The sequence below is a fragment of the Pempheris klunzingeri genome, chromosome 16 (genome assembly GCF_042242105.1).
Source record: "Pempheris klunzingeri isolate RE-2024b chromosome 16, fPemKlu1.hap1, whole genome shotgun sequence".
In the NCBI taxonomy this organism is placed as follows: Eukaryota; Metazoa; Chordata; class Actinopteri; order Acropomatiformes; family Pempheridae; genus Pempheris; species Pempheris klunzingeri.
This window is the reverse complement of record NC_092027.1, coordinates 9147045-9169561: the sequence shown is the minus strand read 5'-3', so window position 1 is coordinate 9169561 and position 22517 is coordinate 9147045. Positions and strand designations below refer to the sequence as shown.

General features: G+C 41.0%; 3 protein-coding genes across 4 annotated transcripts in view; 1 reads left to right on the top strand and 2 right to left on the bottom strand.

The window, feature by feature from the left end:
• The first annotated feature begins 650 nt into the window (after positions 1-650).
• LOC139215102 (small ribosomal subunit protein eS19) lies at positions 651-6813 on the top strand. The gene is made up of 6 exons (XM_070845946.1): positions 651-738; positions 975-1045; positions 4745-4845; positions 5454-5637; positions 5721-5775; positions 6388-6813. The coding sequence occupies exons 2-6, from the start codon at positions 975-977 to the stop codon at positions 6433-6435; spliced, it is 459 nt and encodes a 152-aa protein (XP_070702047.1). The 5' UTR covers positions 651-738; the 3' UTR covers positions 6436-6813.
• Positions 6814-6819: 6 nt separating this feature from the next.
• On the bottom strand, positions 6820-9824 carry LOC139215825 (trypsin-3-like). Its single transcript, XM_070846858.1, has 5 exons — positions 9804-9824; positions 9450-9643; positions 8867-9120; positions 7642-7778; positions 6820-7118 (listed from the first exon to the last, which is right to left on the bottom strand). Exons 1-5 carry the CDS (start codon positions 9822-9824, stop codon positions 6969-6971), a joined length of 756 nt encoding a protein of 251 aa, XP_070702959.1. The 3' UTR covers positions 6820-6968.
• A 2225-nt stretch (positions 9825-12049) lies between these two features.
• kmt2ba (lysine (K)-specific methyltransferase 2Ba) overlaps positions 12050-22517 on the bottom strand; it is a 28972-nt gene continuing 18504 nt past the window's right edge. For both annotated transcript variants that reach the window (XM_070846021.1, XM_070846022.1), the window contains exons 19-36: positions 21981-22057; positions 21592-21773; positions 21008-21093; positions 20445-20579; positions 20114-20272; positions 19810-19927; positions 19588-19666; positions 19131-19291; positions 18813-18974; positions 16349-18683; positions 16019-16141; positions 15445-15563; positions 15132-15257; positions 14667-14919; positions 14461-14571; positions 14229-14312; positions 13986-14115; positions 12050-13437 (exon numbers count right to left, since the gene is read on the bottom strand). In XM_070846021.1, coding sequence (XP_070702122.1) covers positions 13162-13437; positions 13986-14115; positions 14229-14312; positions 14461-14571; positions 14667-14919; positions 15132-15257; positions 15445-15563; positions 16019-16141; positions 16349-18683; positions 18813-18974; positions 19131-19291; positions 19588-19666; positions 19810-19927; positions 20114-20272; positions 20445-20579; positions 21008-21093; positions 21592-21773; positions 21981-22057 — 4716 coding nt within the window. In that variant the 3' untranslated portion in view covers positions 12050-13161. The remainder of the gene's footprint in view (positions 13438-13985; positions 14116-14228; positions 14313-14460; positions 14572-14666; positions 14920-15131; positions 15258-15444; positions 15564-16018; positions 16142-16348; positions 18684-18812; positions 18975-19130; positions 19292-19587; positions 19667-19809; positions 19928-20113; positions 20273-20444; positions 20580-21007; positions 21094-21591; positions 21774-21980; positions 22058-22517) is intronic.

Genomic DNA, 22517 nt, shown 5'->3' with positions numbered 1-22517 from the left:
GCCCTCAATAATAGGGAAAAAACATTAATATGTTATGAAAAAACGTTATCTCACGGTCATCCTTTAAAATGCATCATCATTTGCAGTAGTTCTAAATTAAAAGGCCATAAGCACATTTTATGCATCCACTGTTTCGGTCTGAAATGAGGGTGAACTCTATTCAGCATTTAAAAGACAAATAAAAGCAGCATGTTTACTGTATATGCAGGCAGCACATGCTACTGGCAGGTAGAATAAGAAACAAAAATGGTACTAACCCTCCACTGGTGGTGTCTTTCTCCTCTCCGGCTGACTGCAGCACACTTCCTGCAAAGCTATTGGGTCTGATAGAACAGAGAAGTGGGCCAGGGATGTGAAAAAAGGTGCCACAACACTACCCTCTGCTGGGATTCATCCGGAATAGCTCACATCAAGCATCCTCACAGTGATAAAGCTGGTTTTTAACATGATTTAACCTGCATTTTGACTGATACACGAAGCACACTGTGTGATTAAAATACACATGGAGAATATTCCTGTTTGTGTTTGATCTGCTTTGGTTTAAGGGTTGAATTAAGCAGGAACTTGAAGCTTCTGGCAGGCTGAGGTATCATCCTTTCCAAATGAGGGCAGTCTCCTCCTCAGCATCCTTCCTTAAAGTTAACTGCTTCACCGCATTAGCCACCATCACCTAAACTGGGAGGAAACACCAGCCCAAACCAGACCACCTGCCTGTCGGCTTTGCGGGGTATATAAAAGGTGAGATATCTGTCATAAACTGGGTAAAATGAGAGCTGTATGTGTGGCTAACTATCAGGTGCGTTACTGCTATTAGCTAATCCTACTAGCTAACAGTTACTTTAGCTAGCTAGCTAGCAGCTAACGTTAGCGTCCATGTCAACCGTCCAAACGGCTGCATTTTGGCTCCTGAAGCCAACATGATGACATTTAACTTTTAATTTTAATCACACCCCTGCCTCCAACTTGCCTCTTAGATGCCCAGTGTGACGGTGAAAGATGTCAACCAGCAGGAGTTTGTCCGGGCTCTGTCAGCTTTCCTGAAAAAGTGAGTAAATCTCAACTTCAGGCTGCACAGCATGACTGGCTGATGTCCACCTGTCAATCACCCACAGGCTGATGGTGCATGTGAACAACAGGCCCACTGCTCAAACGTCACCTCAGTGTCATGAGAAGATAGTCTGCATTTCTATTTATTTAAAGCTGGAGTTACTGATTTTCTCATATATGACACTTGAGTCAATTGAATAATTGAATGGAATTTGTAAAGGCCCTTTAGAAATGCACTGTAGAGCGACTATGAATTAAGATAATTCCTCAGAAAATGTGTTGTGAATGGTGTGAAAATGTACCATAATGTGATGTAAGGACACTAAAATCATTATATGGAATATATGAATAAATATAGTGAAATTATAGAGTGTATTTTCCGTCATTTGAATCTCATGGCCAGCTCTGCCCTGTTTGTGTTCACTGACCGATAAAGGCTTCATGAAGAGGTTTTTTTTATTTTTTTTAAATGCAAGTCATTGAGAAAAATGGCCTTGTGAAATATAAATGGCCCAGAATTTGGTTTTGTGAAAAGAAGCAGAATTATTTTTTCATGATGGTAATGGACATAGGTTTATTGGATTATTTCACAATTCCATGGTTATATTATATATTTTGGCTGTGTATATTGATATGATTATTTTTATTTATTTGTTTATATTTGGTGTCCTTAGACATGAGCACTCATACTGTATCATTTAAGGTGACAGACTATTGTACCTTACATCCTCCACTTAAAATCCACCACCTCCACGTAAAATGTTTCATATATTACATTATATGTCACCTTTTAAAAACATAACATATAATGACCATGTAACCAAAATCCTACATGGAGCAACAGTATCTGAAACACGGCAAACCAGGCTTGTAGTGTGACATCAGTCTGAGGTTTCAAAATGGTTTCATAGAGCAAATATTAATACATTTGATTGTTTCTTATGATCAGAGAAATTGGTCAATTTAAATCTTGTAAAATTTTACTGCAGGTTATTCTATTCTTGTAGAATTTTCCTTTTTAAGGGTGTTGATGTGGCCTACTACAAGCACATGATGTTTGTAGGTATTATTTGGGGTATTGTAGAAGTTACTTATTGGGAGTGATGCTTTCTTTCCTGTGGCTGAGTCGGTTTCATACTTCAAATATAAGGATTAACAGAAGTGTTGTAGTGGTGATGTTAATAGATAAGACATGTAGATGCAAGATGAGATCAAACTTTATTGATCACACACAGGGGAACTGAGAGTCACAGCAGGAGAAATACAAGACCAGATGAATAGTATGGAGACATTACACTGTAGGTACGACATAAAGCATGAAAAACTTAAATCAAAGGTTCTAATTATTATACACCCACATAGTTAATAGCTATATATGTGTTGAACCAAAATAGTCACAAACAAACTGATTAAAAATACTGCATGAATACCCAAATTGCACCAGAGAGGATGGAATTTGGTGTTGAATGAGGTATCTTGGGTCTGCAGACATCAGTGTGAAGGGAGCACAGAAGTGCCAAAGTAAATGTGGGTATAAATATTGCATGTGGGCTACAGTATACGTGAGAACTCAAAGTAACAGCCTGGGAGTCAGCGGGGATGCTGAGGCAGAGCTCAGACTTCCTTCAGAGTCTCCTAAATGTCTTGGAGGGAGCGGGGAGATGGACGTGGCTGCAGACAAGATGGTAGACATCAGCCACAATGGTTATTTGTTAACAGGATATAGACAATGTGTGAGCAAGAGGAAGAAGACAGTGCTGCAGGCTGCAAGTGTCTGCTACAAATGGAGTGAAAAGTTCATCCGTTAATAATTAAAACCAAGTTTTCAAACTGCAGCTCTCTGTCGCTCTGCTCATTTCTGTGAAACAAACTATTAAATGTTAACTATTTAACTATTAAATTAAAAATATTCAGGGGTTGTCAACTAGCCATTTATATAACAAACAGTGAGACCTCACAGTCCAAGTAATTATACAACATTTTTGGCCTTATGCTAATTAATGCTCTGTGTTTTCCAGGTGACAGTCAGAGTCACTGAGACCTGTGTGGGCTTCAGATGGTTTGAAGCTTAAAAAGCCATGGTGATTGGAATCAGGCAATTTAAGGAATAAAAAAGAGATTAAAATGCTATGATAGATTTAATTGTCCCCAAAGGAGAAGTTAGTTTCCACAGATTGAACATTATACATGAGTCCAGATGAGGCTTAGATGAGGTAGAGATCCCTGTAGCCAGAGAAATATTTATGTAGCTCAGCTGGAACAAACTTCACATTGTTACATATCATAACAGGAATTTTGATGTATAATTTACGTCACTGCTTACTGAGGTATGATGTTATCATGTGACCTGCCGACTAGCAGGGTCAGGGAGCACAGGTGTTTGATTATGATACGGCTACTTTATGTTTTTAAAATTGAGTAGACTCTCCTGTCCACATACTTTGTGTACTTTTGGTTTGGCCCATGGTTTTGTATTTACACTTTACGCTATCACATATGAGTAGAAAATTCAGGTGTCCCCATACTTTGACCCAAGCCCATGCTCATACTCATACCTCATGTTGAGGTTCAGTCTGGTAAGAAGTAGTTTGACCATAATAGTAACAACAGTAGTTCACCAGTAAAACTGAGTAATTATCCATCACAAACAATTTACGTTAAATATTGTATGATCTTGTATTGTTATTGAATATTATAGTTTTGACAAAGTTGAATGTAACTGTAACTCAACATGCAATATAAAGCATGTAATGTATTACACACCAACATTAAACAAGTTAGATACAAGTGAGCTCTGTATTTTTTGAAAATGCCCACTTCAGCTATCAGAGTCCAAACATATAGTTGAGGTGTGCTTCAATAAAACTTTAAACACTGAAGGAAAAGTAGTAAAAAAAAAAAAAAAAAAATGTAAAACATAAAACTCAAGTATGATGATTGTAGTAAGTAATAGAGTAGTAAGCATGGTCAAAGACTAGTGTGCTCTCAACGTGATTATTATTTGTCCTGATTAAGCATACTTCAGTGAAACTATAGAGCCACTTATCCCTCCTCCAAATCAAACAAAATGAAAAGCAAACTAATCATTATTTACAACAATTTCTCTATTGTACAAATGACTCTTAACAGCTCAGGTTTTACAAACTTGCCATCTGTTTCAACAAGGTGGGTAAAAAAAATCTTCTTTTAGATTAAAGAAGAAAGCTAGTTTTATTGTTTCAGATATAGATTAAAAATTAACCAGAGACAATGGACATGACAAAAAAAAATCCCACTGGCTTTAGTTGTTGTTGGTAACTTTTTAAAATAGGTTTCATTAAAAAAATGCCCTAATTCTGATATTGAAATTACCAGTATTTGATGGTGTGCTGTACATATTGAGTTATTGATTAATTCAATATGAATTGTGCTTTTCAGTGTGTAATTTTGCTGTTGCAAACCTCTGTGCCCTGTACACATAATCACAGAACAGATGACACAACACACAGCGTGGCTGCAGTTATGCACTGGCACACCGACACTGACACACACACCAGGAGAACCTCCACCGTAGCTCTGCCACAACACAAGAACACACACAGTCATATATTACATAATTCGTATGTGATGAAAGATTATCATTTCCCTTTGCCTTATGCTGTTTGAGGAAATAGTCCAGTCAGTTGATTCATCACATCTATGCTAATTGATTTTTCAGGTCTGGCAAGCTGAAAGTCCCAGAATGGGTTGACACTGTGAAGCTTGCCAGGCACAAGGAGCTGGCTCCCTGTGATGACAACTGGTTTTACACCAGAGCAGGTTGGTTCCTATACATGAGTTAATCTACAGCAGAGGAAACAATCAGCCAATGGGTTGATGATTTGGCAGAAAATTTAGTGACAGTTCATTTTTATAACTGATCGTTCATTTGAAGTATTCCAAATATCTATTAGTAGATTCCAGCTTTAGCACTTGTTGCCTCACAGCAAGACGGCCCCAGGGTCAAATTCAGATCTGAATCTGGGGTCTTTCTGTGGACTCTAAATTGCCCGTAGGTGTGAGTGTGAGTGGTTGTCTGTCTCTATGTGTCAGCCCTGTGATTGATGGGCGACCAGTCCAGGGTGTACCCCGCCTCTCGCCCAAAGTCAGCTGGGATTGACTCCACTCATCCTTAAGGATAAGTTGTATAGATAATGGATGGATGGTCCAATCTATACAATAAAAGCATATGCACACAGTCCTGTCTTATCTACTCAGGCATACTGACTCCACAATAGCACGGGAGTCTGCAGAGATTAAATGTCAACATTTGATAAGTAGGAATGTTTGATTTCGTGTCGTTTGGATGAACAAGTCAAGAGCGTCTCAGATGATTAAACAAGGAGAAGTTGCACCATGACTGAATACCGTTTGTATGCTCTCACCAGCATCCACAGCTCGTCACCTGTACCTGCGGGGAGGGGTAGGCGTGGGCTCCATGATCAAGGTCTACGGAGGGCGTCAGAGGAACGGTGTGTGCCCCGCCCACTTCAGCGTGGGCTCCAGGAACGTGGCGAGGAAGGTCCTCCAGGCTCTGGAGGGCCTCAAGATGGTGGAGAAGGACCCAAATGGGTGAGAGAGGGATGCTGTGTTAAAGACTACGCTGTGGTGATGTGAATAAATGATGAATGTGTTTCTTTAACGTGTGCTTACAGAGGACGGAGACTTACCCCTCAGGGCCAGAGAGATCTGGATCGGATCGCTGGTCAGGTGGGTTGCTGCTGTACATACTTTTTTATATATACACATTAGCTAATATGAACATTTTACTGATGCGCTGTTCAAAATGTATATGTCTATATATCTATCTATCTCTATCTGTCTGTCTATAAATATGCATATATATATATATAATAAAACAAAATGACTAAAATGAGATGAAAGACAATAATACATGATACTTTAAATATAAACCTAACTCTTTATACCGAAATTGAATTAAAATCCAGATTGCACATACTATCAATTGCATTAAATTGATAGTATAATAGAATGACAATACATATATAGTATACATATATAGGATATGGTGTTTATACAGTATATACTGTAGATATATAGGGTATGTATTGTTTTCTTTAATAACTTAACATTTTTTCCATTTTAAAACACATTTTAAACAAAAAAGGAAAGAAGAATACAGCTGCTGATTACGCTACATTAATTTTGTTGGCGCATTTGTCCAAAGTGACTTGCAGTGAACACAATGATTAAACTATGGTGTACTGTTTATATTTATGTACTAGTCTACATGCTTCCCTGTTTCATATGGCTGCATGACTATCCCCTCTGCTCTCTCCATTTTTTCCTTTGTATGTTTAGGTTGCCTCAGCAAACAAGAAACAGCGAAGTTTACAAAGCGCCATCTGAGGAATGCATGCAAAGAATCCAGACAAGTGAAATGCAGAAATGCCTTGCTGCTTATTTACTCAAGTTTGCTTGTCTCCCATATCACTCCAGTGCCCACAGTAAGCGAGTACAAAGGCAATTCATCGAGGTGCATGTATCTATAGTACAGCAAGCACACATTAAATATTATACTTAGGTGTTTTGCAACAGTTTTAGGTTTGTTTTTTTGTTTGAAATTCATCATGAATTTCAAGACAGCAGTGGCCTTGTGACAGAAAAACACTGAATGGACACAGAAGCACTAAGAATGCAGTATTACGAAGCAAGAGCATGTTAATATTGTTTTGCCAACAACTGTGAAAAACAAAACAAATGCAATGGATGCTAATATATATTTTTATTAATTTATCCAATTCTTTGTCTTAACTGTAGGTTACAGAATATTATGCTTAAACATGTTATTTATGAGATGCACTTGAATGACATGATTATACAAAGGGTGTTTGAAATAAACTGAGTTAACCTGAGTAATGTCAGCTTACAGGTGAATGTGTTTAGTTGTTTCTCATGATGGTGCTGATCCAGCTGTTGTAGCGGCACACACGGGCGTAGACGCTGGGGTGGCCCTGCATGGCGCAGTCATAACCCCAGGACACGACTCCCTGCAGCTGACCATTACACACCAGAGGACCACCAGAGTCTCCCTGTAAGCACAAGGAGCAGAAGAGTAATGTCAGTGGTCAGAATAAGAACATGGCACGTTCTGTCATCATGGCGAGTAACAGTCACACCTTTCCTCAAATCTGGGAGCGGGTGTTATGAATACCATGTTCTTTTCCAGTATAAGTAAAATATAACAGTATATATTGTAAAATAGTACATTTTCTGTCATATCAATTAAACAGCGTATGAATCAGATAATCAGAAACGTATTCTTGTTTGAATGAGAAATCTGGTGAATTAAATACCCAACAATTTGAGTCATCAAATAGGTACTATAGCTACTGTAAATCCAATACTGTCATAAAGTAGTCTTCTATTGATTTACAATATTGGCCACCATGACCTGATACACCCAGAGATGCCGAAGTGATAGCCACCAACAGCTATGAACGGTGTGGGAGAAATTCAAGTGGGTAATATTGTTATTGTCTCGTAGTGTATACACATATCGGTCAACTCCACTCGAAACCCCCTGTGTGTTCACTGTGGTTCAGTCCAACTCACTTGGCAGCTGCTGGCTCCCCCGTGCATAAATCCGGAGCAAACCATGTTCTCAGTGAAGAGGTGGGGGTAGGCGTTCCTGCAGATCCTGTCATCAATGATGGGCTGCCTCAGGCACTGCAGCCTGTCAGGAAAGTTGCCTGGGGAGTGGGAAGGGAAGTCTCAATTACTGCATGTAACCATACTGCATCCATTTATATTCTGTGCAACATGGAAATGAAGTGGTATCAAGTATAATTTTAGATAGTAATGAGTTTAATAACTGATTTGCAGCTGGAATTTTGACTCCCATTTTGCTAATTAATCAGTTATTTATCAAGTAAAAATACCAAACATTTGGTGGTTGCCACTTCTCCAATGTGAAGATTTGCTGCTTTACCCTGTTTAGCTATTTTTTGGCATTTTATGGACTGAAAAATTGACACTAATCACTAATCCATAAAATTGTTTGTTGCCGCATTACTTTGTTGGAGCCTGAAATTATGAGATGTTATATATTATATAGTCCTTAAATGCAAAACATACCGTATTCAGGGTCCCAGTTACCCCAAAATGTGTGATAAGCATGAATTAAAACTACTGCTATTTAGTATTGCACATTCATAAAGTTGGGGAGCTTATAAAGAACAAAAAACTCCCCCCTGCCTCCTAAGTACTTATGTGAAACCACACACCTCCAGTTTGCAATGCAGGCATCCTGTTATAAATAGTGAGTCTAAAGCCCGAGCATTACCCTGATAACACTGTCGGGGTCACTTTTTCACACAAGGGAAGCTCTTTTTAGAGCCACAATACAATATTATATATTTCAATGGCTGAGAAATAAAGTAAACATAACTTTACATGTAAAATTGGTGGATTGTCCCATTTTTTTTTTATTATCATGATATCTTTGTGCTGCATTTGATGTAGTGTCCAATGGCACACTATCCACCTTCTTTAATTCTGTATACATGATGTATATCATTATAGCAAGTGTTTATATAGATAAAGACCTTGACCATGAAGATCCCTCTTAAAGCACAGCCTCTTAGGCCTGTGCTGTGAGATCAGGACTCATTCACAACCATAATGGCATGTTTAGGCTGTTGAGAGTTGCTGCTGTTTATCATTTCTGTTTTCTTTGAATGACTTCAATGAGTGCTGTATGAGTCATCCTACATCCTCATTTGAGTTCTCTCTCTTATCTACCCCCTGCTATCTCCCTGAGCCTCCAGACTCCACTTACTGCCGTTGGCGGACATGTTGCCCCACCCTGACACCAGGCAGTTCTCGTCGGCCACGGGGCAGCGGGAAGGCAGGGCCACAGTCTGGACGTTGCTGTTGAGGGTGGCAGGGCGGCTCAGCTTGATCAGCATGATGTCGTTGTCCAGGTTGTAGCTGTTGTACTGTGGGTGCTTGATCAGCTTGGCAGCATCGATCCACTGCTCGGTGCCCTCGTTCACGGCGATGTTGTGCTCACCGAGACGGACCTGGACACGCCTGGTTTACAGTTAAAAACGGATAGAGAAGAGTGATATAGGTAGTTAGTGGCCTGACTGAGCTAGCTAACGACATATCTATGTTAGCTATAATTAAAACATCATTTACACAATTGTTTTGTGTTATTGCTGCAGAGTAGCAATCAACATGATCCCAAGCCTATACAATAGAGTCAGTGTCACATTTTAAATAGCAGGCCACCTCTGTGTTTTGGTACAAGTTGGAACTAACTTATTTCACTATCCATCTTTGCTTTACTTGTTTTGATATCATGAAATTTCATGTGCCTTTAAGTGAAATCCTTTCAAAATGTCACTTCCTGTACTTACGACTTGTAGCAGTGAGCAGCAGACACCACCCACTGACTGGAGATGAGGGATCCACCGCAGAAGTGATATCCAGCATTCAGAGACACCTGGTAGGGGACAGAGTGTCTGGGACACTCGTACCCTCCGACAATCCTGTCATCTTCAGCGGCAGCAACTGAAACAACATGTGAGGCATAATAAGACAAATGGAAAACCTAGAAATACTTAAGCATGGCCACAAATGAAAATACATGAAGGATTGTAGCAGTTAAAACTCTCAAAACTGTATGATCCTGTTATCACTGAAGTCACTTATCAAAACGAGAGATAAAAATAGAACTCTGTTAGACTCTTACATGCTGCTCCAAGCAGAACCAGCAATATCAAGGCTTTCATGGTGACTTTTCTCTGGGTGTAAAGACAGAGTCCACACTCTAACTCTTTATATACACTCCACCTGCCCTCGCCGTTCCCAAATTTCTCAAGGTCAGGAGGTAAAATTCAAAACTCTGCTCTGGGAAAGAGCCATATGGCAGAAGGCAACAGCAAGACCTTGGGTGATGTGAGACTAAGTGATGCTCTTGATTTGACAGTTACGTAATCAGCAATTTTGCAATTTCAACCCGGTGAGGCCAGATGTACACTGGTGCAAGTGTTGAACTCAAGTTTTCATATCCAAGACTGACTTTTGTGTGTAATTTTAGTGGAAATGTTTTCCAGTTGCCTGAACTAATTGAAGAATAAGCACTAATAGAAAGTTAAGGTGAGGAGGTGAGTTTAAACTCCTCATTGTAGTCAGACTGCCTGATGTCAGCAGAAACAGAAGTTACATTTCCGATGGTGTGGATATTTGTCCAGAAATAGGCCACAGTAAGGTACGGTAACTGTAGGTACGGCTGATAGCAGTTCACAGTTTGCAGGTGTCCCTGGTCCCAAACCAGCAGTGAGCTGCAGGAGCATTCCAGGGGTTTCTCAGTAATCTATAGAAAGCCGATAAGACTGTTCCAAAACTGCAGCAGTAACATTGCAGGAAAGGCCACATAATGAAAATGAGTACTCTGCGTGTTTCCCCAACTTGGTGGGTGAGACCCCCTCAACAGGGATCACAACATGATGAAATATTTCTGCTTTAATTGCTCACAGTTCATGGACATTTGCAGCCTGGGATGAGGGGTCGTAATTAAGTTTGATTTGGCCATTAAAGGTCCCACAAAGAAAGAAAAAAGTTTACTTTTGGCCCCTCGTCACAGATTGTTGGACTTTGAGTTTTGAGCAGTTGAACTACGTTTTCTTTCCAGATTGATTTTACTTAAGTAATTTTTAGATGCCTGAAGAGGTCAACCTATCTGGGATTTCAGAAAATTAAAGTACACAGAAAAAAGAATGAGCAAAATTCTGTTTTTTTCCATACTTCCCAGTCTGAAAGTATCTAAAGGTCCTAACCCCATCACATATAACGTATATATAATATAGAACTTTTAGGTGCTGTTTGTCTATATGAATTAAAGAGAGTAAAAGCTGTGCAGTTCTTTTTTTTCTTACTGGAAAATATTTTTTCTACCTGCATTTTCTTTTTGTTGAGGTGAGTGGGCTCAAAGGGCCAGTGGCTTATTGATTTTTCTTTGTATTTTTCCTTTTCTTTCCAACAGCCCACTTCACACTGACATTTTCTCAAATATTGAGACGATTCTCCTGTAAGCTCTGCTGAAGCCACCATCTTAAGGTTTGTGAAAGTGAAAATTTTAGTTCATTTTTGTTTTCTAGCTTTACTGGGTATCTGTAATGTGTATAATTTGTATTCTTTCTTTGTGATGGTTTCTTTTTCTTTGGTTTTGTGATCATAATGCATTTTTGCAGGAAAAGGGATGATCATGTTACCTATTTTACACACAGTACTACAGTATTGCATGGACATATGTGTGTTCAATTAAGAATCATGAGCGACATTTTAATTTAATCAATTTATTATTCACGTTGGTAAAAACATTGGAAAAAGGAAGGCAGATTTTGAACATCTCACATTTTTATTGAACATAAATAAAAAATGTAGGTAAAAAAATATTTAACAGGTTTAGTAATTCTTTATACAACTATGTACAAGCAAGGATCCATAGTAAGCCAATAAAGTAACAAAGCTTTGTGTCAAATTCAATTATTAATCCTAAAACACAAAACATACAGCCACAGCATTCAGCCTTCAACCCAAACTCTGGGATCCTATCTTCATCCATTAGCTGGGTATGGCTGCAAACAGGAGAAAACAAGCACAAAACATGGTGGCCACCTATTCTTACAAAGTAATTGCAGGCATACTAGTAAGTCAGTGTTTAATAGCACATTTTTTATTTTCATACGGTCAAGCTGTAATGATTGGGAAGATAGAAGCGGTTTTCTCCAGATGTCTTGTGTAATTAAGTTAAGTCTTGCTTCGTAACACCTTTGAGGTAGAACACCAGTGACAAAAACAGACGCAAAATAGCCGCGATTAAAAAAAAAAAGAAAAGAAAAGAAAAAAAACAAACAAACTTAGGATCATAACTTAGCAATAGCTTCATTTCTATTAGTCAGCCTTCACTTGCAAGTAGAATGTTAAAAGCTCAAACACATTTATTTCCATCAGCTTGTTGAATGTACATTTATTGTTCAAATATACAAAAATACAAAAAGATTCATAAGGGACTGTGCAGAGCAAGATCACTATTATTGAACCCTGCATCAAGGAAACTCTCCCTCATAGACCTTAACATACAAAAACAGCTCAAATTAACAAATAAAGAACATACTGTAACAGGGGGATAAAAGCATGTAGATCACAGCATCTCTGCCATCACAAATAAAAACAGGCTGAAAAGGCTCAAACTGACTGAATGCGGAGGAAAGGTTTAGGTGACTATATTAAAACTACATTTTGGGGTAAATGTTACCAGCACCAAAAATACTGGAGTCCCTGCTCACAAGACTTGTGGTATCCAGACTGAGTTTAGAATGTAGCTGCAGTACAATGTACACAAGGTACCTTGAATGAAATGTGTTTATTTTGCTCTGATGTAAACTCTGTCCCGTCTGCTGCGACACCAATGCTGCCAGAGAAGGTCGAGTCAAAGTAAGGTGCTGAATAAATTCTCTGTATCCTTCTGTGACCTTGGATTGACAAAGACACTCTGTCACCAGCATAATAATAGATCCCCCTTTACACGGTAATGACTGATATCAGGTTATTTTAGTTTGCACTGTTTGCAGCTGGTAATAACCTCCCTGCCTCCCGGCTGTTGTCCAGCCCCAGTTCCAGCAGAAGCTACTGACGACACATTCGACAATGTAAAATTGAAACAATGTGTTGTATGATGGCAAAACAGTGCACAAATCCAAAAAGTAGTGCGATTTCATTGATTCAGCTGCACTTCTTAACACACCAACAATCCAGCAGTCTATAGGTAGACTTCCTCCCGAGCTTTGACATACGGCTCTTAACTGGCTTCTGTCACTGTTAACAGCAGTTCAGAGAACAGAAATGAACAAACACACTCCGTCCTCGATCAGTCTGTATGTTAAGCTTCCAACAAAGCAAAGACTTTCAGGTCTGTGTATATCAGCAACACTCCTACAGCTACCTCACAGCAGTCACCTTTATTAGTTAATCGAAATCCACCTTTTGAGGTCAAGTGCATTAAACAAGATGGTTATTGGAGCATATTGTGTGTGTGTGTGTGTGTGTGTGTGTGTGTTGGCTGTACTAATTCAGGAAGCGGCGGCAGCGCCTCGTCCCGCAGTTGCAGTGCAGCTTGTTGTGCTCGTCCTCGATGGGGAACTTGTAGTCGTAGGTCAGTTCTTCGCCCCGGTAGATCTTCCTCAAAGCAAAGATGACGATGTGCTTGCGGCCGTCCACGTTGATGACACGAGAGTAGCAGTTCGGCTCGCATGAGTGGTTGATGAATCGAGCGGCATTGCCTTGCATCGTCGCATCCACCACGTCAAAGTCGTCAATGCGGAACATGTAGCAGCCGATGCCCTGATGGAGAAGAAACAGAGTTAGATCATTTAGATACCATTTATGGTCATTGTTTTTCTTCTATTACCATTGAATGTATTGACATTATATAATTCCTTGTCTTTGTGGTATTTCATTATTTTTCATTGTTTGTGAAAGAGACCGCCATTCCTGCTCTTGACTGAAATCATCAACCTGCACACCGAAGAATGCATCATATGCCTGACTGACTGCTCGATTTAAATTAAACAAACAAAACTGTGTTGTATTTCTGAGCTGCTGTTTGTTGTAGTATTGAACCTGTTGTAATGGTGCTGCCATGGTAACCTGGCTGTTGATAAATCAACCAGGACTGAAATCTTAAGAGTTATAACTTCACCTAGAATTTATGCAATAGTGTGTGTCACCCCCCCCGAAGCAAGTCAGTCATTCTTCTCTTCAGCATATCCAGGTATATATATATGCAGTTTAATGGAAATGCTTTTGCTCAAAACTCTTTAAAAGGAATGAACATGTAAAATAATGACCCTCTTTTTCTAAGAACAGTAATGCGTCATATGCTTACGAACCTTGCCGTCATAATATTTCTCCCGCTTGTCAGTCAGGACAGAGCGAATGACCGTGCCGGCGTACTCGATCACCATCTCCCCAGCATCAATGTTCCTTTTGCAGAAAAGGCCTCGACCATGAATTTCAGATCTAAGAGGACAACAGATCAGAGAACAGTTACACACATGTGAGCAAACATCAACGTGGGACATTAATAAAATCGCATGCTTTTCTCGTCGTTGTCTGTTGTCTGTTGCCGTTACCTGTAAACTCCAACTGCTTCTTTCGAGATTTTTTCCAGGTGTCTGTATCTCATTGCCATTGGAAGCTCACTGCTGGTGGCTCGCCTGTCGGAGTGAGACAAAGAAAAGGTGTCAACATGGACATGGCATCTGCTAAATCATCTCTTTATAGGGATTTATAATTCCTATTTCTTGTGGTATCCAGTGTGTTAAAATTTTGATATTAGGATCAAGAAAGTGGCACAAATTGGACCTGGAAGATTTCAGTGGGAATTCATCCTCCTCTTCATCAAAGGGGCCGACTATGTCAGGCAGCTCTCTGTGCTGTGACGCCAGGAAGTTGAACATATCAAAAGTTGCTTTCCTAATTAGAGAAAGAAAAGGAATACAATCAATTCGAGGCATATTTAAATCACATTCAAGAAACATACGTTCTTACAAAAGTCGCTGTGTCTGTACCGTGTGTAGACTTCAGAACGAGCGCAGCCACTTGGATTGAGGGGAGGCTCTTCCTCAATGTCATCGCAGCGGTGGAAGCGGAAGCGGTGGTGTTTGCAGTTAGCGGCACCCTGCAGTTGCTCCAGCAGGAAGATGACGGCATCATGGACGACACCAAGCACCCGTGGCCCGCTCATCCCTCCCAGAGGCAGCTGCTTCAGGTGGAAGCCTGCCCGAGCCTCGAGGACACCGTCAATCACCGCACGCCAGGCAACTGGAGGCAGAGATGGGGAAGGTATGAGAGCTCGGCAGAACTGCACACAGACAATTTTCTCCTTTTTGTTGCTGTTCTCAGTCGTTTCGTTCCCTAACAAATGCAGAGTGTCTCAAACACAACATGCCTAGAGGATTATTCCTCAGCAGAAAGCTGTCAAACAGTTAGAAGCAGAACGTAAACAACAAGGTCAGTAAACAAGCAGCTCTTACCCTCTATGCTGTTAGCTTTAACACAGAAACCATCATCGCTGGTGATTTCAAAACGCAGGTGGGGCTGGTTCATGTATGTCCTCTTTTTGTGTTTGGGTGCAGGTGCATCCTCTTCTGAGCTAAAACCTGTATAATCGAATTGTAATGGAGTAGTAATTATAAAAAAAAAAAAGTGTTACTACAACATCTCCTTAAAGGCAATGATACTTTTAAAAGTAGTAATTAAAGAATTATATGAGAAGATTTTGAATAATCAGAAGTAGACAACTCATGTATATCCAAATAAACAACCATATAATGTTTAGCTACACACCTGAATAAGGGCCCCATTCAGAGAGGTCTCCATGGCGAGCACTGACCCACGTGTGTGTTTTAGCCTGAATGTCACTGTTGGTTAGCATGTGTGCTGGTGGACTCTCAACCCGAGGATGCCTGAGCAGAAAAGACAAACAAACATAAATATAAAATATCTGTACAAAGAATAAATGTGAGTACAATAACACCTTTGAGGATAAATTAATCGACACTTTTTTATGACGTATCGGCATGTTCAAACTGAGAATATTACATTATCATAAAGATTGGCAGGTACCATCAATACCACTGTATACTGACTGAGTTAGATTTGTCTTCTTATAGAGATCATACATATACATACATTTTGTTCATCTCTATTTTGACAAGAAATACTACTTTAATTATTTGATACATAATATTGCTTTAAAATGTTTTCAATTAATTAATTAAAGTTAATGCAACAATTCTCCTTTTAAACTGTCTTGGATTTCTAACCATCAAAACGCCTTCTGACACCATCCATTTGCCTCTTTGTTGCTTTGGATCATAAAACTGGCTCTAAAATGAGGGCATCTTTGAGATGAACTAACCTGGAGGATGCAGGAAGTGGTGGAGCAGTAATCCTCAACTGCTCGTGCTCATAAGGTATACTCCCCTGGTCCATATCAAGAACATCCTTCATTGTTGGAGCTTTCATTCTGACACCACTCGGCCTGTTAGAAGAAAACAAGACTCAGTAAACATTTTGGTGACTTAATGATTCCTGATACAGCTAAAATAGCATGAAAACGGACAGGTGAAGTTTTTTATTTTTATAAATGTTTATAAATAATAACATAATAAATGATGCAAAAGGGAGCAAAAAGGTAAAAGTAACATTATGCAGCAGAAGAGAAGAGAAGAATCAAATCTTTAAATACCTGGCTTCATTAACTTCATCCAGCTCACTTGAGGGATCACTCAAGAAGTCCATCTTGGATTTCTTCCTGGAGGGCCTTTCAGACACCGATGACACTCTCTTCACCCTCACCTGGTGCTGCGATGAAGCAGGTGTTGGTTGCAGGTTGAAATTTGGCTCACTGGGGAAAACACTGGGGGACTCTGAACGTGCAGCTGGGGACTGATCAGAGTCCTCTGTGTCCTGGATCTGGCATGGCCTTCGATGTCTGGCCCTTGGCCGTCGTGCGTTACCGAGGATGATGGGATTTGTCTTTGGCACATCGCGGCTGGTAGCCATGGCTCTGTCAATAATAGCCTGGGCTTCAACGTTGGAGAAACTGGCTTCAGGAGCACTTTTCACACTGACAGCAGTTGTGGGAGCTGGAGTCGCGCTGTTTTTCACAGGCACCACTCTGACAATGATTCTCTCAGATGTTGTTGTGTGGTTACCGGCAGGAGGGACGGCTGTTGCAGAGGGGCTGGAACGAGGCTTTATTATGACCCGGGGGACTGGGCGCTGCAAGGCATTACCACTGTGGAGAATCTTGGCAATGTGGCTTATCTTATTATAGGCAGGAGAATTTGTACTGAGTGCCTGATAAGTGTTTGATCTCGGGTCTTTGATCAGTATCTGACCTTGACGGTTGACCAGCAGGACCTGAGGGGCAGGAGCTGGGAGAGGGGGTGAGCTGGTGGTTGCAACTTGATTCTCAATCGCAGCTTGCTGCTGACTTCCCGGCCTCGAATTGTCCAAGCGGATTGCGATGGTTCTGCCCCGGGTGGCACCAGGCTGAATAGGTAGAGCGTTTAAACCATTGATCACAATCGGGGAGGTGACTGTGCGCGGAACTGCACAAAAAGTGGCAGCAGCAGGGGAAACGGATGCATTATTTACAGTCCTTGTAGGTCGAGGAGGTAATGGCAATTTGAGTTTGTGTTGCTGTGAGAGACACAGTTTTGGCGACAGATGTCTGAGGTTTGATCCCGGCCGTTTCGTCTTCACAACGATGGTTTTCATTTGCGCTGGGGGAGATTTTTTGGTTTCATGCTCTGGAGAGTAGTCAGGGTCATTCAAATCATCTTTGAAGACTTCAACTGACTCAGCCGATGAGCTACTGTCGTCTTTATCGTCTACTTCATTGATACTTGGGTACACTACAGAGCCATCTTCGGCTGACACAAAATGGCCTGTAGCTGAGTCCAAGAAGACCTCATTTTGAGATGCTAGTGTTTCAGAGCTCAGCGGGACCTCTTCCTCCTGAACTGACATGCCATCATTTGCAAAACCTGGTTCAAGAATCTCGTCTGGTGGAGAATTTCCCTGAAGCTCTGGCTCAGCTGTTGACTTTGGCACGGTGTAGATCGACTCCAGCCTTTTCAGAGCAACTGTCAGCTGTTTAGTGGGAGTATTATGGTTAGTGTGAACCTTAATCTCTCCATCTTCCCCTTCTGTGTCCTCATCTTCATCATCGCCCACCTCGCTGTCATCACTTTCTGACCCACCGTCCGCTCCATCTAACTGTGAGATTGACTGTGCTGAGGGGAGCTGACCTGAGGCAGTTGGGCTGATGGCTGTCTCACCCACCACTGTGCGTGAAAATTTAAAGTAATGGCTTGAGTCTTCATTTTCAGAGTCATTCTCCCGATTGTCTTCGTGCATTTCCACATCTTGCGCTACACCTTCAACCTCTCCTCTCCCGCCTTGTGATCCACAATGAAGTGTCACGTTCTCAGTGAGCAGAGCCTCATCAAACTCGAGCTTAGCGTTCAACATGGAGGCCACTGCGACCTCTGTGTCAGTGTCAAACACAGTGTACGGCAGCTCCTGGGACATCAGGTGGGCTACTTCCTCCTCCAGGTTATCAGGGGCTAGTGAGATCCCATTGGTCGTGGCCACTGCTGCATCTTCCGCCTCAGATGACGCTAAGAAGTCTTGGGGAACCTCTGCAGAAATTGGAGTGGTGATTTTAAAGTTTTGCCTCCCTCTGGGGGAGTGAGTGACGGCTCCTTGTCGAGGCGACATCCCTGCAGAAATGCTGGAGTTGGATCTAGGCGGGGAGCTCCAGACTGGGGAAGCTGAATTTTGTCGTGACAGAGGAGGTGAGGCGGATCCCAAGTTTGATGATCTTGGAGGGGAGCTGAACAGGGCACATCTGGAGTGGACTGTGCCACCAGAGCGGAGGGTCATTGGTACGGTCGGGTCACTGTCTGTTGGCGAAGAACTGCAGCGGCTTCTTGATGAGAGCCTGCGAGGACGTCGGGTGTCCTCCAGGTCCCTCAGTGTCAGGATGTGGTGGGATTTGGGAGCAGCGGCCCCTAAATGCATCAAATAAGAAAAAGTGAGGAGGTTTACTCCAAGACTACAGTGAGACTCAAAATGGAAACGCAAATGGTAAAAATTCACAATATGAGATAAAAAAAAACATTTTCTTTTAAATTAATTACCTGGGGATGGAAGAGGTCGAGATGATCCTCCTGCTGGTCTCCTGGTCTGTGTGTAACCAGGACTTTTGGATCCAGGCATGTTGCACTGTTTAGAGTTGGGTGATGAGGAACTGGACTTTATTGGGCTGGATGAGGAGCTCAAACGATCTGGGGACACCACATCTGAGCAGAGAAGAAAAGGTCCAATTAAAGTTTCACTGGTCCTAAAATACGGCTGGACGTACTTTTACCTCTTCTATTAAGTTTGCAGTTTTTAGCAAAAATTTATGAGATAAGAGAGCAAGTAAGCCAGATCTTAAATAGAAAAATCCTGCTGACCTCTGTGGTGGCTGGGACTGTGGACTATGGTGTGATTGTCTTCCTGGTCCCACCTCGGATCTTGTTCCTCACCAGGGAGAGGCGTGCTCACTTCTGTCACCTTACAGGTGTACTTGCAGCGTCTGCGGGGGTCCACAGTGCTCCAGTACAACCGAGAACATCTGGAGAAGGAAGGGAAGAAGAATGTCCATGTAAATAAACATAAAACAAGAGTAACACCCAAAGACATGTTATTTAAAGTCATTTTGAACTAATGATGCTACAGTAAGCACCAACAGTCCCAAAAGAATCATGAATGAGGCCAACTAATTATTAGTACGGTTTTTAGTCACAACCGTACTGAATGAGGCTTTTGACGGAAGATGAATACATACACAAAAAAAAAGATAAACATAAAAGATGATGATGATTATTGTGTAGTGAGTCCACCAGTCGCATGATGACAACAGCCACTTACTGATAGCCGACAGGATACAGCATCCTCCCATTCGACGACAGCTCTGACAACACACCAAGTCTCTGAATCTGCAGAGAGCCTGGAAACGTGAGAAAGGGAAGAGAAGATGTTTCAGTGCACTAAATATATAGTATAAAATATATATCTAATGTATAGTGGTAACATTTCTTCTATTTTAGGGGACACATACTCAGTACAGGAATGGAGTGGCGATGTTCTTACCTATGGTCATGTTTATGGATTCTGGCTCTAGGCCTGTGAGAAACTTTCTTCTTAAATTGATCCCCTCAAAGTCCACGTATACCCGTCGTGCGACTTCAAACCCTTTTCCAGACACCATCTGGAGGGGTACGGTAAAATCAGAAACCAATACAACATGGAGAAAATCAGCCAGTGTGAGGTGTGCGTGGGTACACTGGAGGAGTAATGCTGTCCCCTCAAACAAAAATATACATTTCTAACTGAGACTAAAACTAAAAGTGTGTATGTGTGTGCGCGTGTGGGCGGGAGGGTGTTGTGAGCACACCTTTGCACTGACAAGATCCCTGTGTTTGTAGCAGTACATCTTCCTGTCCTGCTGAAACACACAGTTCTGGGCACGAGCGCACATGAAGTGGAAATTACTCTGGCAGGTTGCAAGACAGCAGCCCACAGTGGCTCCTGACTGCCCGCAACGATCACAGCGCTGGAGAGTGAAGGACAAAAACAATCACGTTAATTAACTTTGATTAATTATATCATGCACACAGTTAATGTAACATGTGACAAGTGCGGCCCAACACTTAAAGCTACAGTGACAAACATTTATCTAGTAGGAATGTGATCACCATTTAATTCATTTCTGGATCATAACTTACCAGGTGGCGCCCTCTCGAGACAGCGCTGTGCACTTGCAAAAGAGCAAAATTATCTTCATACACCTCTGCAGACCAAAGGCAGCAGTTAACATGGGCCCACTCGTTCTGTCCCAAGTATAACAGCCGTCCAGCATCCTATCAGGAGGAAAACACATTCATATCACTTATTATGCATTAGCAGGTAGCCATTTTATATATTGTTGGATGATATGAGAGGGAAGGCCAGATTTATAAAAATGTCAAACCAGAGCAGTTATAACAGTATTCAGGAATTTGACTTTTCATGTGAAATGGAGTTGGTGGAGCTGAAACTGGTCAGTGAATCAGCTACTATTTTGAATGGTTGATCATGTTTATAATGATGATCATTTTAAGCAAAAATGTAAATGTCGGCATTAGCTGCTTTTTCTCATCTTACATTATATTAAAACTCCAGTCGGTCAGACAAAGAAGATAATGTGTTGTGTCTCAGGTGATTAAACAACTAATTGAGAAAATAATCTGCAGATTCATTGATAACGAAAATATTCATAAGCTGTGGCAGTAAAGACAGCTGAACTCACGCTGGGAGCCGAGTCTCCATACTGTTGGCACAGGGCACACTGCCTCATATCCTCAGTTTTGGTAGTTTCCAGATCACTCATTACACCTGTGAGGGAGAAGTGAACATGAATACTTAAAACCTGAGATGGCAAAAATAATTAGAGAATCATCGATATGCATTTCTGGGCAAATTATAAACCAATAATGATCTGTTTGACGAAATAATATTATTACATATGCAAAATTGTGAAGGGTAATATAAATGGATATTTGTTGAATTTTCTAATACGAGTGTCTCTTCAGCTTCCCAGAAATAAAACATACATTTATCCATGTATACTTGTTTATAATAGGTTTACTTTTTCAATATGTAGATGAATTATTGCCTAACCATATCTCCTTGTTGACAAGCATGTATAGGTTACAAAATCCATTAGGAAATCTTAACTTACTCTTGGACCACTTAATGGTTAAAGCTAAAACCTGTAAATATGTGATCCTTCTCTACAAGAAACAAACAGTAGTTGTGTGTTCAGAGGTTCTGTGTAAGATCGCATTCCTTAGTATACACCACATAAAGACCAGGCTACAATAGTTTCCATACCATGTGAGTACAGAGGAAGGCTGTGCGATACACCAGACTTCTGTACAGTGACGGAGGACAGCACAGAGTCAGTTTCCCCTGCCTGTGGGCCCCGGGACTCTTTGGGCTGGTATGTCCTCTCTAGCCACTGTGCATAGCTGTGCTCCTTAGATGGTGGGAGGACCGCCTCAGGGAGCATACCACTAAAGGGAGACAGATAAGGACCGAGGGGAAGGCCAGAGAAGACATTTGACACAACTGTCAACTTTTATTCTCCATTAACTTAAAATTGCAGTCCAGCACTCACCAAAAGCTTCAGCTGTTCCATAAACCTTGTATATACATAGCGAGGGAATAAGGAATGTGTATATGTTGAGGGAATGATGTTAAGTCTACTGTAATAAATTTACCTTGGGAATTCCTCAGAGAATGAATTCCACTTTTTCAGATGGCATGCAGGATACCAGCTGAAAATCCTCTCTATCAGCTGCAAGATAAAATAGAATCTAAGTAAGATCAAAGCAGGGTTCAGCTAAAAGTAAAGAGTAGAGTCAAAGCACTTCTGAGGTACGTAAACCAAAACTTCCCAGACTCTCCGAGCCTTTATCACCGCATGTGTACCGTTAGTAAAAGAGCAAGTGCAAAAATAAAGTTTATAGAATTCAACAAACAAATATGACGACGGGATCGTTTAATTTCCAATATTAAAAGATTCTGGGTTTAAATGAGTGATTATGTAGATGAAAATCCAGCATTTTCCAAGGGGTTTATTTCAATTCAAGCATATCCCTAACCTTGAAAATATAAAGTAAAATATAAGTAGTTCAATAGTTCAATGTAAGCACTTTCCAAACTTACAAGACTTTGTACAACACCCACAGTGTTTATTCTTGGTCATTTTGGACAATTATTAAATAGTCAAACAGAGGAGGATACCAAGAAAACAG